Below are 18,891 nucleotides of genomic sequence, written 5' to 3' on the forward strand. Positions count from 1 at the left end.
CAAATGTACAGAAACATCTGGGGAATAGCATGACAGACACCTAAGGCCTTATCACCAAGTTCTGTTGAAGTCCATCAGTTTGCAATACGTACTTCCTACTTTCTTTTAAAATAAAAATAAAAGGCTCTCAGTTTATGATCGATGCTCCCAGTTTACTCCCCCTCCACCCCGCCTCTCTCCTCCCTCCACAGGTGAAATCCCTGTTCTAAATTTTGTTCTATCAGTTTTGTATAGATTAATTTTTGTTTTCAGGCTTTATAAAAACTATCACATGCTTGCATCCTTCTACAACTTTCTTTTCTTCCTCAACATTGTGTATTTGAAATTTATCCAAGTTAATGAATTTTGCTCTTGGTCAATGGAATGAAGTGGTATTCTGCAATTTATTGGAACAGATCCAGCATCATAGAAAGTTCTGTTAGACTTCTATTGGACAGCACTAGGTCAAGGGGATATTACTGAGTAATACATTGAAATTATGACTTCAAAAGGAAGCAAAGCATGACATCATTTGTGATAGATTGACATGTTATCATTTCTAGCCTGCTCTTGCTTTTTCGTTTATAATCAACTTTCTATTAATGAAACTTTTCATTTTACAAAAGTAGAGAGAGAGATACTTCCTGGAAGATGGCGGCTTAGTAAGACGCGCGGATCTTAGTTTCTTCTCCAGGACACCTACTAGGGGAGTAGAAACGATACAGAAAGCGCCCAAAGCCACAACAGAGATAAAAAAGACAGCGTACCCCATCCTGGAACGGCTGGCTGGCTGAGAGAAGCAGCTCGGGTGAGATCGCCGAGGCGCACGGGCCTTACCGGGCGGGGTGGCAAGCGGCCGGAGTTACTCCCTTCCCCCTTCCCGGGCCGGCTGGGAGAATTGGAGAGGCGGTCCCCTGAAACCGCCGCGGCTGGCGCCCACACCACGCGCAGCCCCCGGACCAACTGAGAGAATTGGATCGGAAACCCCCAGGCCGCGGAGAACGGTGACGGGTGGGGAAGGCCCCTTCCAAACCCGTGACTCCCGGGGAACGTGCACTCTCTCGGGCGGGCCGCTGCCGCTGGCGCCCTCCCGCCACGCTTGTTGCCCAGGGCCGACTAGGAAATTCGGACGGGCTCTTTCCCTGGCTGCGGCGACCAGCAACCCTCCCTGCGTTCAGACCGAGGGACGGCTCAAGCCGCTTTGGCTAGCGAACCCCCAGGACGGCGAGAGTTTTCCAAAGTTTAAGGTCCCACAGCACCTTTTACTGGTGGGACCCGCAGACAAACGTGTGCCACGAGCGCCACCTACTGGGCAGGATAAGAAAAACAGAACCCAGAGATTTCACAGAAAAATATTACAACCTTGCTGGGTCCAACACCAAGAGAAATCTGAATAAATGCCCAGACGCCAGCAGCAGAAGATAACTGTCCACGCTCAAAAGATTGAGAATATGGCCCAGTCAAAGGAACAAACCAATAGCTCAAATGAGACACAAGAGCTGAGACAACTAATGCTGAATATACGAACAGAAATGGAAAACCTCTTCAAAAATGAAATCGATAAATTGAGGGAGGACATGAAGAGGACATGGGCTGAACATAAAGAAGAAATAGAAAAACTGAAAAAACAAATCGCAGAACTTATGGAAGTGAAGGATAAAGTAGCAAACATAGAAAAAATAATGGATAGCTACAATGATAGATTTAAAGAGACAGAAGATAGAATTAGTGATTTGGAGGATGGAACATCTGAATTCCAAAAAGAAACAGAAACTATAGGGAAAAGAATGGAAATATTTGAACAGGGTATCAGGGAACTCAAGGACAATATGAACCGCACAAATATACGTGTTGTGGGTGTCCCAGAAGGAGAAGAGAAGGGAAAAGGAGGAGAAAAACTAATGGAAGAAATTATCACTGAAAATTTCCCAACTCTTATGAAAGACCTAAAATTACAGATCCAAGAAGTGCAGCGCACCCCAAAGAGATTAGACCCAAATAGGCGTTCTCCAAGACACTTACTAGTTAGAATGTCAGAGGTCAAAGAGAAAGAGAAGATCTTGAAAGCAGCAAGAGAAAAACAATCCATTACATACAAGGGAAACCCAATAAGACTTTGTGTAGATTTCTCAGCAGAAACCATGGAAGCTAGAAGACAGTGGGATGATATATTTAAAATACTAAAAGAGAAAAACTGCCAACCAAGACTCCTATATCCAGCAAAATTATCCTTCAAAAATGAGGGAGAAATTAAAACATTCTCAGACAAAAAGTCACTGAAAGAATTTGTGACCAAGAGACCAGCTCTGCAAGAAATACTAAAGGGAGCACTAGAGTCAGATACAAAAAGACAGAAGAGAGAGATATGGAAAAGAGTGTAGAAAGAAGGAAAATCAGATATGATGTATATAATACAAAAGGCAAAATGGTAGAGGAAAATATTATCCAAACAGTAATAACACTGAATGTCAATGGACTGAATTCCCCAATCAAAAGACATAGATTGGCAGAATGGATTAAAAAACAGGATCCTTCTATATGCTGTCTACAGGAAACACATCTTAGACCCAAAGATAAACATAGGTTGAAAGTGAAAGGTTGGGAAAAGATATTTCATGCAAATAACAACCAGAAAAGAGCAGGAGTGGCTATACTAATATCCAACAAATTAGACTTCAAATGTAAAACAGTTAAAAGAGACAAAGAAGGACACTACATACTAATAAAAGGAACAATTAAACAAGAAGACATAACAATCATAAATATTTACGCACCGAATCAGAATGCCCCAAAATACGTGAGGAATATACTGCAAACACTGAAAAGGGAAATAGACTCATATACCATAATAGTTGGAGACTTCAACTCACCACTCTCATCAAGGGACAGAACATCTAGACAGAGGATCAACAAAGAAATAGAGAATCTGAATATTACTATAAATGAACTAGACTTAATAGACATTTATAGGACATTACATCCCACAACAGCAGGATACACCTTTTTCTCAAGTGCTCATGGATCATTCTCAAAGATAGACCATATGCTGGGTCACAAAGCAAGTCTTAACAAATTTAAAAAGATTGAAATCTTACACAACACTTTCTCGGACCATAAAGGAATGATGTTGGAAATCAATAATAGGCAGAGTGCCAGAAAATTCACAAATACGTGGAGGCTCAACAACACACTCCTAAACAACGACTGGGTCAAAGAAGAAATTGCAAGAGAAATCAGTAAATACCTCGAGGCGAATGAAAATGAAAACACAACATATCAAAACTTATGGGACGCAGCAAAGGCAGTGCTAAGAGGGAAATTTATTGCTCTAAATGCCTATATCAGAAAAGAAGAAAAGGCAAAAATTCAGGAATTAACTATCCATTTGGAAGAACTGGAGAAAGAACAGCAAGCTAACCCCAAAGCAAGCAAAAGGAAAGAAATAACAAAGATTAGAGCACAAATAAATGAAATTGAAAACATGAAAACAATAGAGAAAATCAATAAGGCCAGAAGTTGGTTCTATGAGAAAATCAATAAGATTGATGGGCCCTTAGCAAGATTGACAAAAAGAAGAAGAGAGAGGATGCAAATAAATAAGATCAGAAATGGAAGAGGAGACATAACTACTGACCTCACAGAAATAAAGGAGGTAATAACAGGATACTATGAACAACTTTACGCTAATAAATACAACAATTTAGAGGAAATGGACGGGTTCCTGGAAAGACATGAACAACCAACTTTGACTCAAGAAGACATAGATGACCTCAACAAACCAATCACAAGTAAAGAAATTGAATTAGTCATTCAAAAGCTTCCTAAAAAGAAAAGTCCAGGACCAGATGGCTTCACATGTGAATTCTATCAAACATTCCAGAAAGAATTAGTACCAATTCTCTTCAAACTCTTCAAAAAAATCGAAGTGGAGGGAAAACTACCTAATTCATTCTATGAAGCCAACATCACCCTCATACCAAAACCAGGCAAAGATATTACAAAAAAAGAAAACTACAGACCAATCTCTCTAATGAATACAGATGCAAAAATCCTCAATAAAATTCTAGCAAATCGTATCCAACAACACATTAAAAGAATTATACATCATGACCAAGTAGGATTCATCCCAGGTATGCAAGGATGGTTCAACATAAGAAAATCAATCAATGTAATACACCATATCAACAAATCAAAGCAGAAAAATCACATGATCATCTCAATTGATGCAGAGAAGGCATTCGACAAGATTCAACATCCTTTCCTGTTGAAAACACTTCAAAAGATAGGAATACAAGGGAACTTCCTTAAAATGATAGAGGGAATATATGAAAAACCCACAGCTAATATCATCCTCAATGGGGAAAAATTGAAAACTTTCCCCCTAAGATCAGGAACAAGACAAGGATGTCCACTATCACCACTATTATTCAACATTGTGTTGGAGGTTCTAGCCAGAGCAATTAGACAAGAAAAAGAAATACAAGGCATCAAAATTGGAAAGGAAGAAGTAAAACTATCACTGTTTGCAGACGATATGATACTATACGTCGAAAACCCGGAAAAATCCACAAGAAAACTACTAGAGCTAATAAATGAGTACAGCAAAGTAGCAGGTTACAAGATCAACATTCAAAAATCTGTAGCATTTCTATACACTAGTAATGAACAAGCTGAGGGGGAAATCAAGAAACGAATCCCATTTACAATTGCAACTAAAAGAATAAAATACCTAGGAATAAATTTAACTAAAGAGACAAAAAACCTATATAAAGAAAACTACAAAAAACTGCTAAAAGAAATCACAGAAGACCTAAATAGATGAAAGGGCATACCATGTTCATGGATTGGAAGACTAAATATAGTTAAGATGTCAATCCTACCTAAATTGATTTACAGATTCAATGCAATACCAATCAAAATCCCAACAACTTATTTTTCAGAAATAGAAAAACCAATAAGCAAATTTATCTGGAAGGGCAGGGTGCCCCGAATTGCTAAAAACATCTTGAGGAAAAAAAACGAAGCTGGAGGTCTCGCGCTGCCTGACTTTAAGGCATATTATGAAGCCACAGTGGTCAAAACAGCATGGTATTGGCATAAAGATAGATATATCGACCAATGGAATCGAATAGAGTGCTCAGATATAGACCCTCTCATCTATGGACATTTGATCTTTGATAAGGCAGTCAAGCCAACTCACCTGGGACAGAGCAGTCTCTTCAATAAATGGTGCCTAGAGAACTGGATATCCATATGCAAAAGAATGAAAGAAGACCCATCTCTCACACCCTATACAAAAGTTAACTCAAAATGGATCAAAGATCTAAACATTAGGTCTAAGACCATAAAACAGTTAGAGGAAAATGTTGGGAGATATCTTATGGATCTTACAACTGGAGGCGGTTTTATGGACCTTAAACCTAAAGCAAGAGCACTGAAGAAGGAAATAAATAAATGGGAACTCCTCAAAATTAAACACTTTTGTGCATCAAAGAACTTCATCAAGAAAGTAGAAAGACAGCCTTCACAATGGGAGACAATATTTGGAAATGATATATCAGATAAAGGTCTAGTATCCAGAATTTATAAAGAGATTGTTCATCTCAACAACAAAAAGACAGCCAACCCAATTACAAAATGGGAAAAAGACTTGAACAGACACCTCTCAGAAGAGGAAATACGGATGGCCAAGAGGCACATGAAGAGATGCTCAATGTCCCTGGCCATTAGAGAAATGCAAATCAAAACCACAATGAGATATCATGTCACACCCACCAGAATGGCCATTATCAACAAAACAGAAAATGACAAGTGCTGGAGAGGATGCGGAGAAAGAGGCACACTTATCCACTGTTGGTGGGAATGTCAAAGGGTGCAACCACTGTGGAAGGCAGTTTGGCGGTTCCTCAAAAAGCTGAATATAGAATTGCCATACGACCCAGCAATACCATTGCTAGGTATCTACTCAAAGGACTTAAGGGCAAAGACACAAACGGACATTTGCACACCAATGTTTATAGCAGCATTATTTACAATTGCAAAGAGATGGAAACAGCCAAAATCTCCATCAACAGAAGAGTGGCTAAACAAACTGTGGTATATACATACGATGGAATATTATGCAGCTTTAAGACAAGATAAACTTATGAACCATGTAATAACATGGATGGACCTAGAGAATATTATGCTGAGTGAATCCAGCCAAAAACTAAAGGACAAATACTGTATGGTCCCACTGATGTGAACGGACATTCGAGAATAAACTTGAAATATGTCATTGGTAACAGAGTTCAGCAGGAGTTAGAAACAGGGTAAGACAATGGGTAATTGAAGCTGAAGGGATACAGACTGTGCAACAGGACTAGATACAAAAACTCAAAAATGGACAGCACAATAATACCTAATTGTAAAGTAATCATGTTAAAACACTGAATGAAGCTGCATCTGAGCTATAGGTTTTTGTTTTGTTTTGTGTTGTTTTGTTTTGATTTTACTATTATTACTTTTATTTTTTTCTCTATATTAACATTCTATATCTTTTTCGGTTATGTTGCTAGTTCTTCTAAACCAATGCAAATGTACTAAGAAATGATGATCATGCATCTATGTGATGATGTTAAGAATTAATGATTGCATGTGTAGAATGGTATGATCTCTAAATGTTGGGTTAATTTCTTTTTTTCCGTTAATTAAAAAAAAAAAAAAAGAGAGAAGGGATAATTGGAGATGAAGGGATACAGACTGTACAACGGGACTGGATATAAAAACTCAGAAATGGACAGCACAATACTACCCAATTGTAATGCAATTATGTTAAAACACTGAATGAAGCTGCATGTGAGGTATAGGTTTTTTGTTTTTGTTTTTTTTGTTTTTTTCTTTCTATTATTGTTTTAATTCTTATTCTGTTGTCTTTTTATTTCTTTTTCTAAATCGATGCAAATGTACTAAGAAATGATGAATATGCAACTATGTGATGTTATTAAGAATTACTGATTGTACATGTAGATTGGAATGATTTCTAATTGTTTTGTTAATTCTTTTTTTAAATAATAAAAATAAAAAAAAAATAAAAAAAAAAAAAGTAGAGAGAATAGTATAATTATCAAGAATTTGCTTCATTGGTTAACCTTTCCCCAGTTGTTTCTTCATTTTTAATAAAAGTGTTGTAATGGAAACCTCTGCTGTTTCCATTTTACTCCTACAATATGTCTCTACATATATATATACCTCTATAGAAATATGAACATTTTCTCATATAATCACCATTTTCACACTCTGCAATATTAAGTATCATTCCATGTTTCCATCTGACAGTCTATATTCAGATTCCCTTGTTATCTCAGAAATTCCTTTTATAATCAGATGGTTTGAATCAGGATGCACCCAGGGTCCAGCATTGCACGTGGCCATCCCGTGCGTCAATCTCTTCCTCCAAGCAGCCCCCCTCCTCCCACCTGCTGTTTTTGTGGCACTGACTCGTTGAAGAAATCAAGTGAGCTGTCAGGCAGCATGTCCTGCACTCTGAAGGAGTGCCATCAACAGAACTTTCTGTGGTCCTGGCGGTTTTCTATGTCTGTGTTCTCCAGGGCAGCAGCCACTAACCCTGGGGGAAACTGAGTTTTTTAGTTTAACTTAATTTTAAGAGATTTAAAAGTAGCATGTGGCTAGTGACTACTCTCTTGAGGACAGTGAACTGAATTTGACCCAAATGTGACATGTTTGGTTACTTTAAATTATTTTTAAAGCTTAATTTTGGAAGTATTATATTAAAGCATTTTTATCAAAAATGAAATTATTCATTTGGGAGATGCCAATATTTGGCCATAACTTTATAAAATTTGAACCTTTTTCACACACAAAAAGTTTTTACTACTTTTGTATTTCCTTGTTTTTTATATATAGCTATTTGGACCTGGATCTCTTGAAAAATATAATTGTATATCTGTGCTGTAAGCATTGTCTGTCTTAGTGACAGGAATATGAACTATATATGAAATGCTTTTATAGGTTACATTTCTTAACAGATTACTTTTACCTGAAATTTCACTTACTTTTCTGGTTGACCTATTTCAGTTATTAAATTTCTCACTTAATATAATTAAAACTTTTTTTCTTTATTAGAGAAGTTGTGCACAAAAATAATCATGCACAAAATACAGGATTCCCGTATGCCCACCAACAGCCTGCATTGGTGTGGGACATTTGTTACAATTGATTTATTTTATCAATTCCTTCATTGTTTTATTAAGGGCCAAAACACTTATTTTTTGAGGATTATTTTCAAATTTGTACATACTTGATTTAAAAGGAAAAGCAGACCTAACAGAATTGCGTGAAGTAAGAAGTGGCGTCTCGTGCCCTGCTCGGGTCCCCGCAGCCCCGTGACTGGGCGCGGCTGGAAGCCTTCCATGCTCACCCGGCCTCTCATTTCAGGTTCTGAGCAACATTCACACCGTCAGGGCCACGTGGCAGCCCAAGAAGCCCCGCTCCTGGACCTTCTCCCCGCAGGTGGGTTACTGCTGAGGCAGGGGAGTGAAAATGAACTTCTTTTACCTGTTCAGTATTACACAATTTCTAAAATGAGGCTGTCAGACAGGAAATAGGTATTTCTGAAATAGCGTATCTGCAGTTAGCACAGTATATATGGAGTTAGATTTGAATCTTCATAGTCTTTCATGTTCTCTGAGGTCTTTAATAAAAATTCCTCATGTTTCTGATTCAGCAAGTTATAATTCCTGTGAATCAGCTCATTCACTGGACTTCAGGTTTTACTTCTTAAGAATGTCCATTTGATGAAAAAATAGAAATCAAAAGATAAAATTGAGGAAGTGAGGTGCTTTTATCTAAAATGAAATCTTCCATCCAAGCTAATGGGACAACCAGGTGGCACTGGGGGCCAAACCTCGCCCCAGCTGCTGTCAGGACAGCCTGGGTGTGGGGGGGGTCACGCCTGGATCGGTGTCCCCAGTGCCGGCGGCCCGGCAGAGGCGAGGATGTCCTGTGCTCTTTTTTATACTGTTGCCTGTAGTTTATTTTTCTTCTCTTTTCTCTCCCTCCGAAGTTTCATTACTTTGGTATCTTTCCCTGCTGCCTCCTTGGGTCCTGCCACCTCCCCTAGCCTTCTCGGAGCGCGCCAGAGGTGTTGGGGCACCATGGGGCTCGGGGCAGGCATGGGCGCGGGGACCCCGCGTGGTAATTGCCCACACCCTGCCTTTTGGCCCACCCCGCCACAATCCTGACGTCACAGCTGTGTATGTGATGGGTTCAGGGTGGCGTTTAATCCCATTTTCCTGGCATGTGGAGATGAGCCACTGAGTGGGCCTTCCTTGGTTAAATGAGATGAAGCATTTTTTGGGGGCAGGTACCATCCTGGATGTGGAGGGCAGGGCAGGGGCACAGGCACAGTTACCAGCCTGACCCCCGCTCCGGCTGCCGGCACTCGGCCCTACCAGCAGTGCCCCTGTTGGAACCCTTGCGGGGGGGGCCACCACCAAGGCAGTGCCTCGTGGCTATGGGTCTCCCCGGGTGTGGGAGAACAGAGGAGGTGGCATGAGCTCTGGTCCTCAGGCTCTGGGAGGTTTGTCAAAGAGAAGGGATGAGTAGGACTGCAAAGGTGAGAAAGGGTGGCACGGCTGTCCACAGAAAGGGGCTGGAGTGAGCTCAGGGCAGGGACAGGGAGATTCACAAGGTGTGTGTCAGGAGAGGTGAACAAATGTGTGTGCTCAGTCTTTACTTCTGTCCTCTTTACAAAGACAACGGTTAGTGTAGATATCTGCTTACGAATGCAGGGCTCCTCTTGCAGTACTTCTGGGGACCTGGAAGTACAGTCCTTGCTTCACATTAGCCTGCACTGCGACACAAGGTACTTCCCTTTCACAGGGGTCACATTTTTTAATTTTACGTCGTTGTATAACTGAGAACAAATTTCAAACCTCTCAATCCATTTGCATTTTGTTTACTTTAATATACTTGTATTGTGTTGCAAAAGACATAAATACCTTTTACAGATGAATAGGATTTAGAAACTCCCTTCCAATTTTTGTTTGTATTGGTAACTTTCATTTCTTTACTATTGCAGGTTACTGGCATCTTGCCATGCTTGCTTGATGGAGATTGTTTTGTCAGGTCCAATTCTTCATCTCCAAATCTTGGAATACTGTTTGAGCTTGGAATTTCTTATATTCGCAATGTATGTCAATGAAAAGATAAAGTTTCCTAATGTGTCGATTAAAAGGGAAGGAGGGTGTATGTGGGGGGGGAGGTAACCTAAGTACAAAGGTATGTTTTATATATAGTTTGTATTGACAAGTAAAATAATTATAGGTCAGTATTTACAAGTAAAATACTTAATATTTTTGTGTGTAATGAATTTTAATCCTTGAGGAATGAGAATGGCAGTGATTCTAATTTTATACGTAGTGCTGCTTTTTCAGTAGCATTTAAAATAAACAATATTTCTGACATTTATAGCTTGTGTGACCTAAAGTGCTTTTAAAAAGTGAAGATTCAGAAAGGATGAGACTTTGCTGAAAGCAGTAAATGAATTTCAATGGCATCCCAGCTCCTTTCACCTCTGCTGTAGAGAAGCAGAGCAAACTTAACCTTGTAATTGTGGGTTCTGAATAAGAGATCGGCAGTTTTCATAAAGCAAACACCAGGAACTTGGGTTAATTTGTGTCATATAAATGTTGAACCAGCAGGGGCAGGTCTGCAGTAGGAGTTGACTGTATCCACGCTCTGGTAAAAGCCTAAGAGCTGTAGCATAGAAACTTGGCCTCATGTTACCGCAGGGAGCAGAGAGTTAGAGAACAGTGCAGCACCATCCTTTCGTTTCTTTAAGGAAATATATCCGGACTTTTACAGGCTCCACCAAGTGAGCCTGCTACCCTCTGACAATGGACTTGGGTGAAAGTTCCAAGCAAACAGACCCTTGCGTGATGTCTGCATTTGAGCTCTCAAGAAACAAAGCTTCTTCTCATGTAGTATTGATAAGATCCAAGATACTCCATGAAATATTGATATCACTCCAGAAATAATAGCAACAGCTGTCCCATCATCAGGTTTGAGGGATTTTCAAAAGCAATTTTGACAAACAAAGAAATTTTACTTTACACACTGCCTCTAACACCTGACTCTACTGCTCTCGTTTTATTTTCCTGTGGAAGATGGTTTCAGTTTAAATACAAATGCTCATTTTGTTCCTTTAAAAGGCTTTGGTATGTGCTTATGATTTGACTGGTATTATATTATATAATATATATATATGTATATCGTATACATATATAATGTGTATGGTATAGGCATTAAGTTTCATATCCCGGCTTTATTTCCTAGTCAACTGGAGAAAGAGGAGAGTTGAGTTGTGGCTGGGTGTTTCTCAGACTTTTTGATGACAGTGGAGTTCCTATTCCAGCAAAGTAAGTTGGCTCTGCATTACTTCCAAGTGAATTTGTTTGTGGACATTAGTTTTTGAGAATCTAGATCCCTCAGTTTTTCAAAAAAATACTATATTAAATTTCATTGATTTCTACTCCTTTACTATTTCATAATGTAAGTTCTATTAGCATTTCAATAACTTTTGGGGAGAGGGCTTTAAACTTGATTTTAATGTTGTTTAAGGTAGTATATGAAAATTGCATGCGTAGTCTCATAGAAAGTAAAGAAGTGACACATACAGAATAGGCATTTTAAAAGGTGTTTGCACTGGCTGCTGGGAATATTATTTTGGTCATTTCCCACTAGTAGCAGTGTATTTTACCATGGTGAAAACAGCCTAATTATATTCAAAGAGTATGTTGGGGTTCCAGGTTCTCTGTGAGCCTGCCTTTCCATTGAACTCATAGTGGCAGGCACTGTAAACAAATTTAAAACTTAAAGCAGACTGATGGCAGTTATTTTAAAACATATCTAACAGTCAGAAGATTGTCCCTGATATAAAAAGAGCTCTCAAATATTAATAAGAAAAAGACAGTTCTAATTTAAAAATAGGCCAAAAAAATGTAAGCTTAAGGTATGAACAAGAAATTCACAGAAGAAATATAAATGGGCAGAGAGTAGGCTGGAGATTGCGACCAGGTTTTTTGTTGTTGTTGCTCCATATATTTTTTTTTTCTTTCGTTTTCAATTCTATTTTCAATTTCATGATTTCTGCTCTCTACTCTTTCCTTTCTTCTGCCTACTCTGGTTTTACTTTATTCTTCTTTTCAAGGTTTTTGAGAAGGGAGCTTAGGTTATTGATTTGAAGTTAATCATTTTTTCTAATGTAAGCATTTCGTGCCATAAATTTCCTTCTTGGCAGTGTTTTAGCTGTGGCTTCAAGCTATTGTTGTGTATATTTTCATTTTCATTAGGCTCAACGTAGGATTTAATTTCCCTCCAGAACTTACTCTTTCACCCATTGATTATTTAGAGAAGTAGGAGATTTAGTATCTAATTATTCAGGGATTTCCCTGTTATCTTTCTGTTACTGGTTTTTAGTTTGATTTGATTGTGGCAAGAGAACACATTCTCTGTGATTTCAGTAATTTTAAATTTGTTGAGGTTTGTTTATGTCCCAGGGTATGGTCTGACTTACTCTATGCTCCATGGGTGCTTAAAAAGAATTTGCATTCTGCTCTCGCTGGGGGAGTGCTCTATGGGTGTCAGTTAGCTTCTCTTGTTGATGGTGTTGTGGAGCTCCTCTCTATCCTTGCTGATTTCTGTCTAGTTGTTTCAACAATTGTTGCAAAAGGGATTTTGAGATTTCCAAGTATAATTGTAGATTTAATTATTTATTTCTCCTTTCAATTCTACCAATTTTTGCTTCACATATTTTACAACTCTGTTATTTGGTGCATACACATTTACGATTGCTGTGTCTTCATGGTGAATAGACCCTTTTACTTTATGTAATGTAGCTCTCTGTCTCTGGTAATATTTTTGTACTCTGAAGTCGGCTTTATCTAATATTAATATAGCCACTCCTGTCTTCTCTTGATTAATATTTGCACGACTTATCTTTTTCCATCCTTTTACTTTCAACCTACCTATGTCATTATTTTTGAAGTGTGTTTCTTTTTTTTTCCAGCAGGTGAAACAAATTTATTTCACAGTTGAGTTTTAAAACCACAAAGATGCTAGGTTCTTCATATAAAAATGGTAGTATAGATGCCCTATACTTTCTAGAAAATTATTATATAGTCCCTCTCAAAAGAAACAAAGCTCTCCATTATATGGTTTCATTTAGGTTACTTGGAAAAAACTTTTTCTAGGCTGATTCTTAAAACACCCCATTCCACCACTCTGCATCATTTGGTTCAAAGTACAGATTGTTGTCACTCCGGCTCATGTTCCTGCATTGTTACACGTTTGATAAGACACATACAGTCTGGTTTATCACTTCATGTTCCACTGGTTCATCAGCCTTTTCTACAGGTTCATCCGAAGGTTGAACAGGTTGTGCCTTTCTCTGAGGTCTTTCTTCAAGACCTTCCATTAATGGAGACACATCATCATCATCATAGATTGTAAACCCCAAGTCTTTACCAACAGTTCCAATGGAAGCATTCTTTGTAGTTAAGTTCTGGTCTGCAGGAAGTGTCTCTCTTAAGGCACGGAGACCATGTTTAACCAGTTCATTCAAATTATACTCCATAAACTCAAACATATGTCTCTCCAAGTAAGTATGAGCTGATTGAGAACGGGCTCCAATGGACATAGCTCTGCAGTCAAAATAGTTAGCAGATGGACAGGTTTGGAAAATATGAGGGCCCATATCCTTCAATACAACCAATACCGCGTGGGTTTTTGATTTCAGACCAACTGTGACTGAAAAAAATTGCTTGACAGCTTCCACTGCATATTCGATCTGATGAATCCTGCCCTGAGGGCTCCACACAGTGACATTCTGCAAAGCTCCTGTTCGAGGCGCAATGCCGAAACTACCACTCTGAAGTGTGTTTCTTGTACATAAAATACAGTTGTTTCAGGTTTTTTAAATCTACCCTGCCAATCTCTGTTTTTTAATTTGTGTTTTTAGGCTGTTTACATTTACTGTAATTATTGGCATGACAGGGCTTACATCTGCCATTTTAGTTCAGGTTTCTGTTTGTATTCTTTTTATTTCTTTGTTTTATTTTTCCTACTTTCTTGTACATTACTTAAATTTCTTTTTAGAATTCCATTTGAACGTATAGTGTTTCGAGTGTATCTCTTTGTATAACTTTTTAAGTGTTTGTTCTAAATATTAACTTTATATATATATGTAGCTTATGTTTTGATATTTTACCAGTTCAAGTGAAATGACATTTTACCTCCCTTTACATCCCTTTGCCCTTCCTTATTTATAGTTGTCTAAAATATTTTTACATACATTGAGAACCACATCACACAGTGTTATGGTTTTTGCTTCAACTGTCAAATGTAATTTAGAAAACTTAAGAAAAAGTCTATTGTGTTTACTCATATTTTTACTTTTTCTGCTGTTCTTTTTTCCTTCCAGATTTTCCAAGGTGTATAGTCTTTTAACATTTCCTTTTTTACCCCAAGATCTTCCTTTACCTATTCTTTTAGGGTAGGTCTGCTAGCAGTGAATTCTCTTAGTTTTCCTTTATCTGAGAGTATCTTGATATCTTCTTCATTCCCAAAGGTTGTTTTTAATGAATATAGAATTCTGAGTTGACAGTTCTTTACTTTCAGCATTTTGAAATATGATGTGCCACTTCCTTCTAGCCTCTATGGTTTCTGATAACACAGCTAGGTTTTTAAAAAGGAAGGGTATGCTGGTTTGAAAGATGTATGCCCCCTAGAAAAGCCATGTTTTAATCAAAATCCCATTTCATAAAAGTAGAATAATCCCTATTCAATACTGTATGTTTGAAACTGTAATCAGATCATCTCCCTGGATGATGTGATTTAGTCAAGAGTGGTTGTTAAACTAGATTAGGTGCCGACATGTCTTCACCCACTTGGGTGGGTCTTGATTAGTTTACTGGAGTCCTATAAAAGAGGAAACATTTTGGAGAAAGAGATAGCAGAGAATGCTGCAGCACCATGAAGCAGAGAGTCCACCAGCCAGTGACTTTTGGAGATGAAGAAGGAAAATGCCTCCCAGGGAGCTTCATGAAACAGGAAGCCAGGAGAAGAAGCTAGCAGATGATGCCATGTTCACCATGTGCCCTTCCAGCTGAGTGAGAAGCCCTGACTGTGCTTACCATGTGCCCTTCCACTTGAGAGAGAAACCCTGAAGTTCATCGGCCTTCTTGAACCAAGGTATCTTTCCCTGGATGCCTTTGATTGGACATTTCTATAGACTTGTTTTAATTGGGACATTTTCTTGGCCTTAGAATGGTAAACTAGCAACTTATTAAATTCCCCTTTTTAAAAGCCATTCTGTTTCTGGTATATTGCATTCTCAGCAGCTAGCAAACTAGAACAGATTTTGGTACCAGAGAGTGGAGTGCTGCTGCGGTTTGCAAATACCAAACATGTTGGAACGGCTTTTTAAATGGATAAGGGGAAGATTCTGGAGGAGTTGTGAGAAGCTTGATAGAGAAGGCCTGGAATGCTTTGAAGAGACTGTTGGTAGAAATGTGGACTCTAAAGATACCTCTGATGAGGACTTAGACAGAGATGAGGTACATATTGTTGTAGGCTGGAAGGAAGACGAGCCTTGTTTTAAAATGGCAGATGATCTGGCAAAATTAACTAGTGGCTTTGACTGGAAGGCAGATTTTTAAAAGCCATGAATTTGGATATTTAGCAGAAGAGATTTCTAAATTAAATGTAGAAAGTGCAGTCTGGTTTCTCCTTGCAGCTTATAGTGCAATGCGACAGGAAAGAGATAAGCTGAAAACTGAACTCCTGGGTACAAAGAAACCAGAAATTGAAGTTCTGGAAAATTCTGGGCCTCCAGGAAGGGAGACCCCAGAGAACAGTGTTCCACATGAGGTCTTGGCCAAATGTGGAACCACTCAGCCATTTCAGAGAAAGTCAGGATCGGACATGGAGTTATCCAGGAAGGATTTGTGGAAACTCCTTATGTCTGACGGGCATGATCCAAAGCTACTGCATAGAAAGCCAACGAGAATGCTGTGGGACCTGTATAACAGAGCTGCTGCCAGTCTGGACAGAGGGGTTCAGTGAAGGGACACATTGGAGGAAAAGTAACCACAGAGGCTGAGGTCTGAAGTCAAGATGCCTCGGGCCAGGAGAGCGCACCCACCCAAGCCCGTGGAGAGGGTGAGTTTGCCCCAAAGGCAGAGGATGGCCTTCCACCTGGTTGCAGTGGAAGAGTCATGCCGCCTCAGACCTTGGAGAGGGTGAAGCACATTCCTTGCGGTTTGGGGAGAGCCTGGCCACCACCACATGGAGGGGTTGAACATGTGCCCCAGAGATGGCAGAGAGCCTGGGTGCAGCCCCAATGCTTGGAGAGGGTGAAGCACATTCCTTGCAGTTTGGGGAGAGCTTGGCTGCCACCACATGGAGGGGTTGAGCATGTGCCCCAGAGATGGCAGAGAGCCTGGGTGCGGCCCCGATGCTTGGAGAGGGTGGAGCCGAGAGAAAGGTGGTCTCCCCAATATCCCCCAAGGGTGCATTTGGAGAGAGGCAGGCCTCTGTGTAGGCCCTTGGAAGGGTGGGACTGCTGCTTTCAGAAGCCCTGAGGATAAATGATTCTCAGACTTTGAAATCTAATGGACTTTGCCCTGCGGGTTTTCAAAACTGTACGGGTTCGGTGACCCCTGTGTTCCTTCCTCCCTATGGAAATGTGTCTATGTATCCTATGAATGTTCCTCCTTTGTATGTTGGCAGCAAATAACTTGTTATAAGTTTTCAAAGGTCCATAGCAAATGGAGAAAATTTTCCCTTAGGACAGACCATGCCTGTAACTGACTTGATGAGATTTTATACTGTCTTTAATTTTGTACTTCATATGTATTGCTACTTAAAGGTTTAAGGTTTCTGATATTGTTATGAAATTAATGTATTTTGTATACAGGAGAAACATGTCTTTTTTAGGGGCCAGAGGGTGGAATGTGCTGGCTTGAAAGGATGTATGCCCCCTAGAAAAGCCATGTTTTAATCAAAATCCCATTTCATTAAAGTAGAATAATCCCTGTTCAGTACTGTATGTTTGAAACTGTAATCGGATCGTCTCCCTGGTTGGTGTGATTTAGTCAAGAGTGGTTGTTAAACTGGATTAGGTGAGTCCTATAAAAGAGGAAACATTTTGAAGAAAGAGATTCAGAGATAGCGGAGAATGCTGCAGCACCATGAAGCAGAGAGTCCACCAGCCTTTGGAGATGAAGAAGGAAAACGCCTCCCGGGGAGCTTCATGAAACAGGAAGCCAGGAGAGAAAGCTAGCAGATGACACTGTGTTCACCATGTGCCCTTCCAGCCGAGAGAGAAGCCCTGACTGTGTTCACCATGTGCGTTCTCACATGAGAGGGAAACCCTGAACTTCATCGGCCTTCTTGAACCAAGGTATCTTTCTCTGGATGCCTTTGATTGGACATTTCTATAGACTTGTTTTAAGTGGGACATTTTCTCGGCCTTAGAACTGTAAACTAGCAACTTGTTAAATTCTTCTTTTTAAAAGCCATTCTGATTCTGGTATATTGCATTACAACAACTAGCAAACTAGAACAAAGGGGTAGATATATTCTGGAGCAGGTAGAGGGAAAATATGAGATGATGGTATCAGGGCCCATGACAAACTCTGGGATCTGTCTAGTAACTCCTTGTTGAAGAATGCTTTGAAAACTATTGCTTTTTGTCTTTTTTGCTTTGTATATATGTTATATTATACAATAAAAAAAAGTAATTAAAAAAAAGGAAGGGATAGAGAGTGAAGGAGATGAAAAGAAAGAGCTAATTCTGGGATTGAGGCTGAGACTCTTTTTGTCTGCTCCAGGTTTTCTCTCAATTCCAAACATTAATGATGTCGGGGCTCATTTCCACCCAATGGGGACAAAACTCCTGGCTGCTTGCGTGGCCTTCTCAGACACCATCTCACTGGAGAGGTCAGGTCACCTTGTTACAGCCGGTAGAGAGGGGAAGTCTAGGCTTCCTGCCAGGCGCTTGCTGCCAGGGTTTGGGGGGGGGCATGTATTTTTCGGGAGTATTTGGCTGGGTTAGAACAGTTATTGTCTAAAAGTTTTCCTTCTCTCTAGGCTGCCCCTGTCCTGGTCCTTTGGCTAGAGGGAGCAAGTTTTTGTTTTCTTTCCTGTTCTTATTGGTGTTTCTGAGTTCCTGCTTCTTCAGCTGCAAGCTGGGGGCATCTGAGGCAAAAAGAAAACCCAGACAACTCAGTGCTGCGTTGTGCCCGGGGCGGGGGGCAGGGGGGCGTGCTGCCTTCTTCTGTCGACCTTTCTGTCTTCATGTATCTCTGGTGTGTGTGAGTGTGTGTGATATGTGTGTCAGATTATGTATATATAATGCGCAGGGTTTTTAGTTGTATTTAGTGGGAGAATTAAGGAAAAGTACAACTATTCCATCTTTCCAAAAGTGAAAGTCACAGCTATTTTTTTAAATGAGAGGACTATCTTTAAATATGAAAGAGCGCCAGTGCAGAATATTATATGAAAAGAGCAAGTTGCAGCATAGTGTGACTTTACTTTGGTAATAGAGATTGTGTGTGTGTGTGTGTGTGTGTGTGGATGGGAAACTGTTCCCAGGGGTCACCTGTGAGCAACAGAAGGGGGAGGTGGGGGAGGTGGGGCAGAGGGAGTAAAGGGCCTTTTACCCTCTTTTCTCCACACTTTGACATTATGTAACTTGAGAAAAGTAAGTTTGTGTTGGTTTTTAAATTTATCCTGTATATAAAAGATACAGGAGGATCCTCACCAAACCAGAGAAGCAATAAGGAGGGACTTTTTTGCTTTTCGCTAATCATTTCTATGCCACTTGATTCTTTTTCAAAAATCTTCGTT

At 39.7% G+C, this 18,891-nt stretch overlaps 1 protein-coding gene across 7 annotated transcripts in view; it reads left to right on the forward strand.

Moving 5' to 3' along the window:
- NPHP1 (nephrocystin 1) overlaps positions 1-18,891 on the forward strand; it is an 87,332-nt gene that overhangs the window by 55,529 nt on the left and 12,912 nt on the right. For all 7 annotated transcript variants that reach the window (XM_077133727.1, XM_077133728.1, XM_077133729.1 and 4 more), the window contains 3 exons: positions 8,416-8,490; positions 10,061-10,171; positions 11,317-11,399. In XM_077133727.1, the coding sequence (XP_076989842.1) occupies positions 8,416-8,490; positions 10,061-10,171; positions 11,317-11,399 (269 nt within the window). The remainder of the gene's footprint in view (positions 1-8,415; positions 8,491-10,060; positions 10,172-11,316; positions 11,400-18,891) is intronic.

Source organism: Tamandua tetradactyla, chromosome 17, assembly GCF_023851605.1.
Source record: "Tamandua tetradactyla isolate mTamTet1 chromosome 17, mTamTet1.pri, whole genome shotgun sequence".
Lineage (NCBI taxonomy): Eukaryota > Metazoa > Chordata > Mammalia > Pilosa > Myrmecophagidae > Tamandua > Tamandua tetradactyla.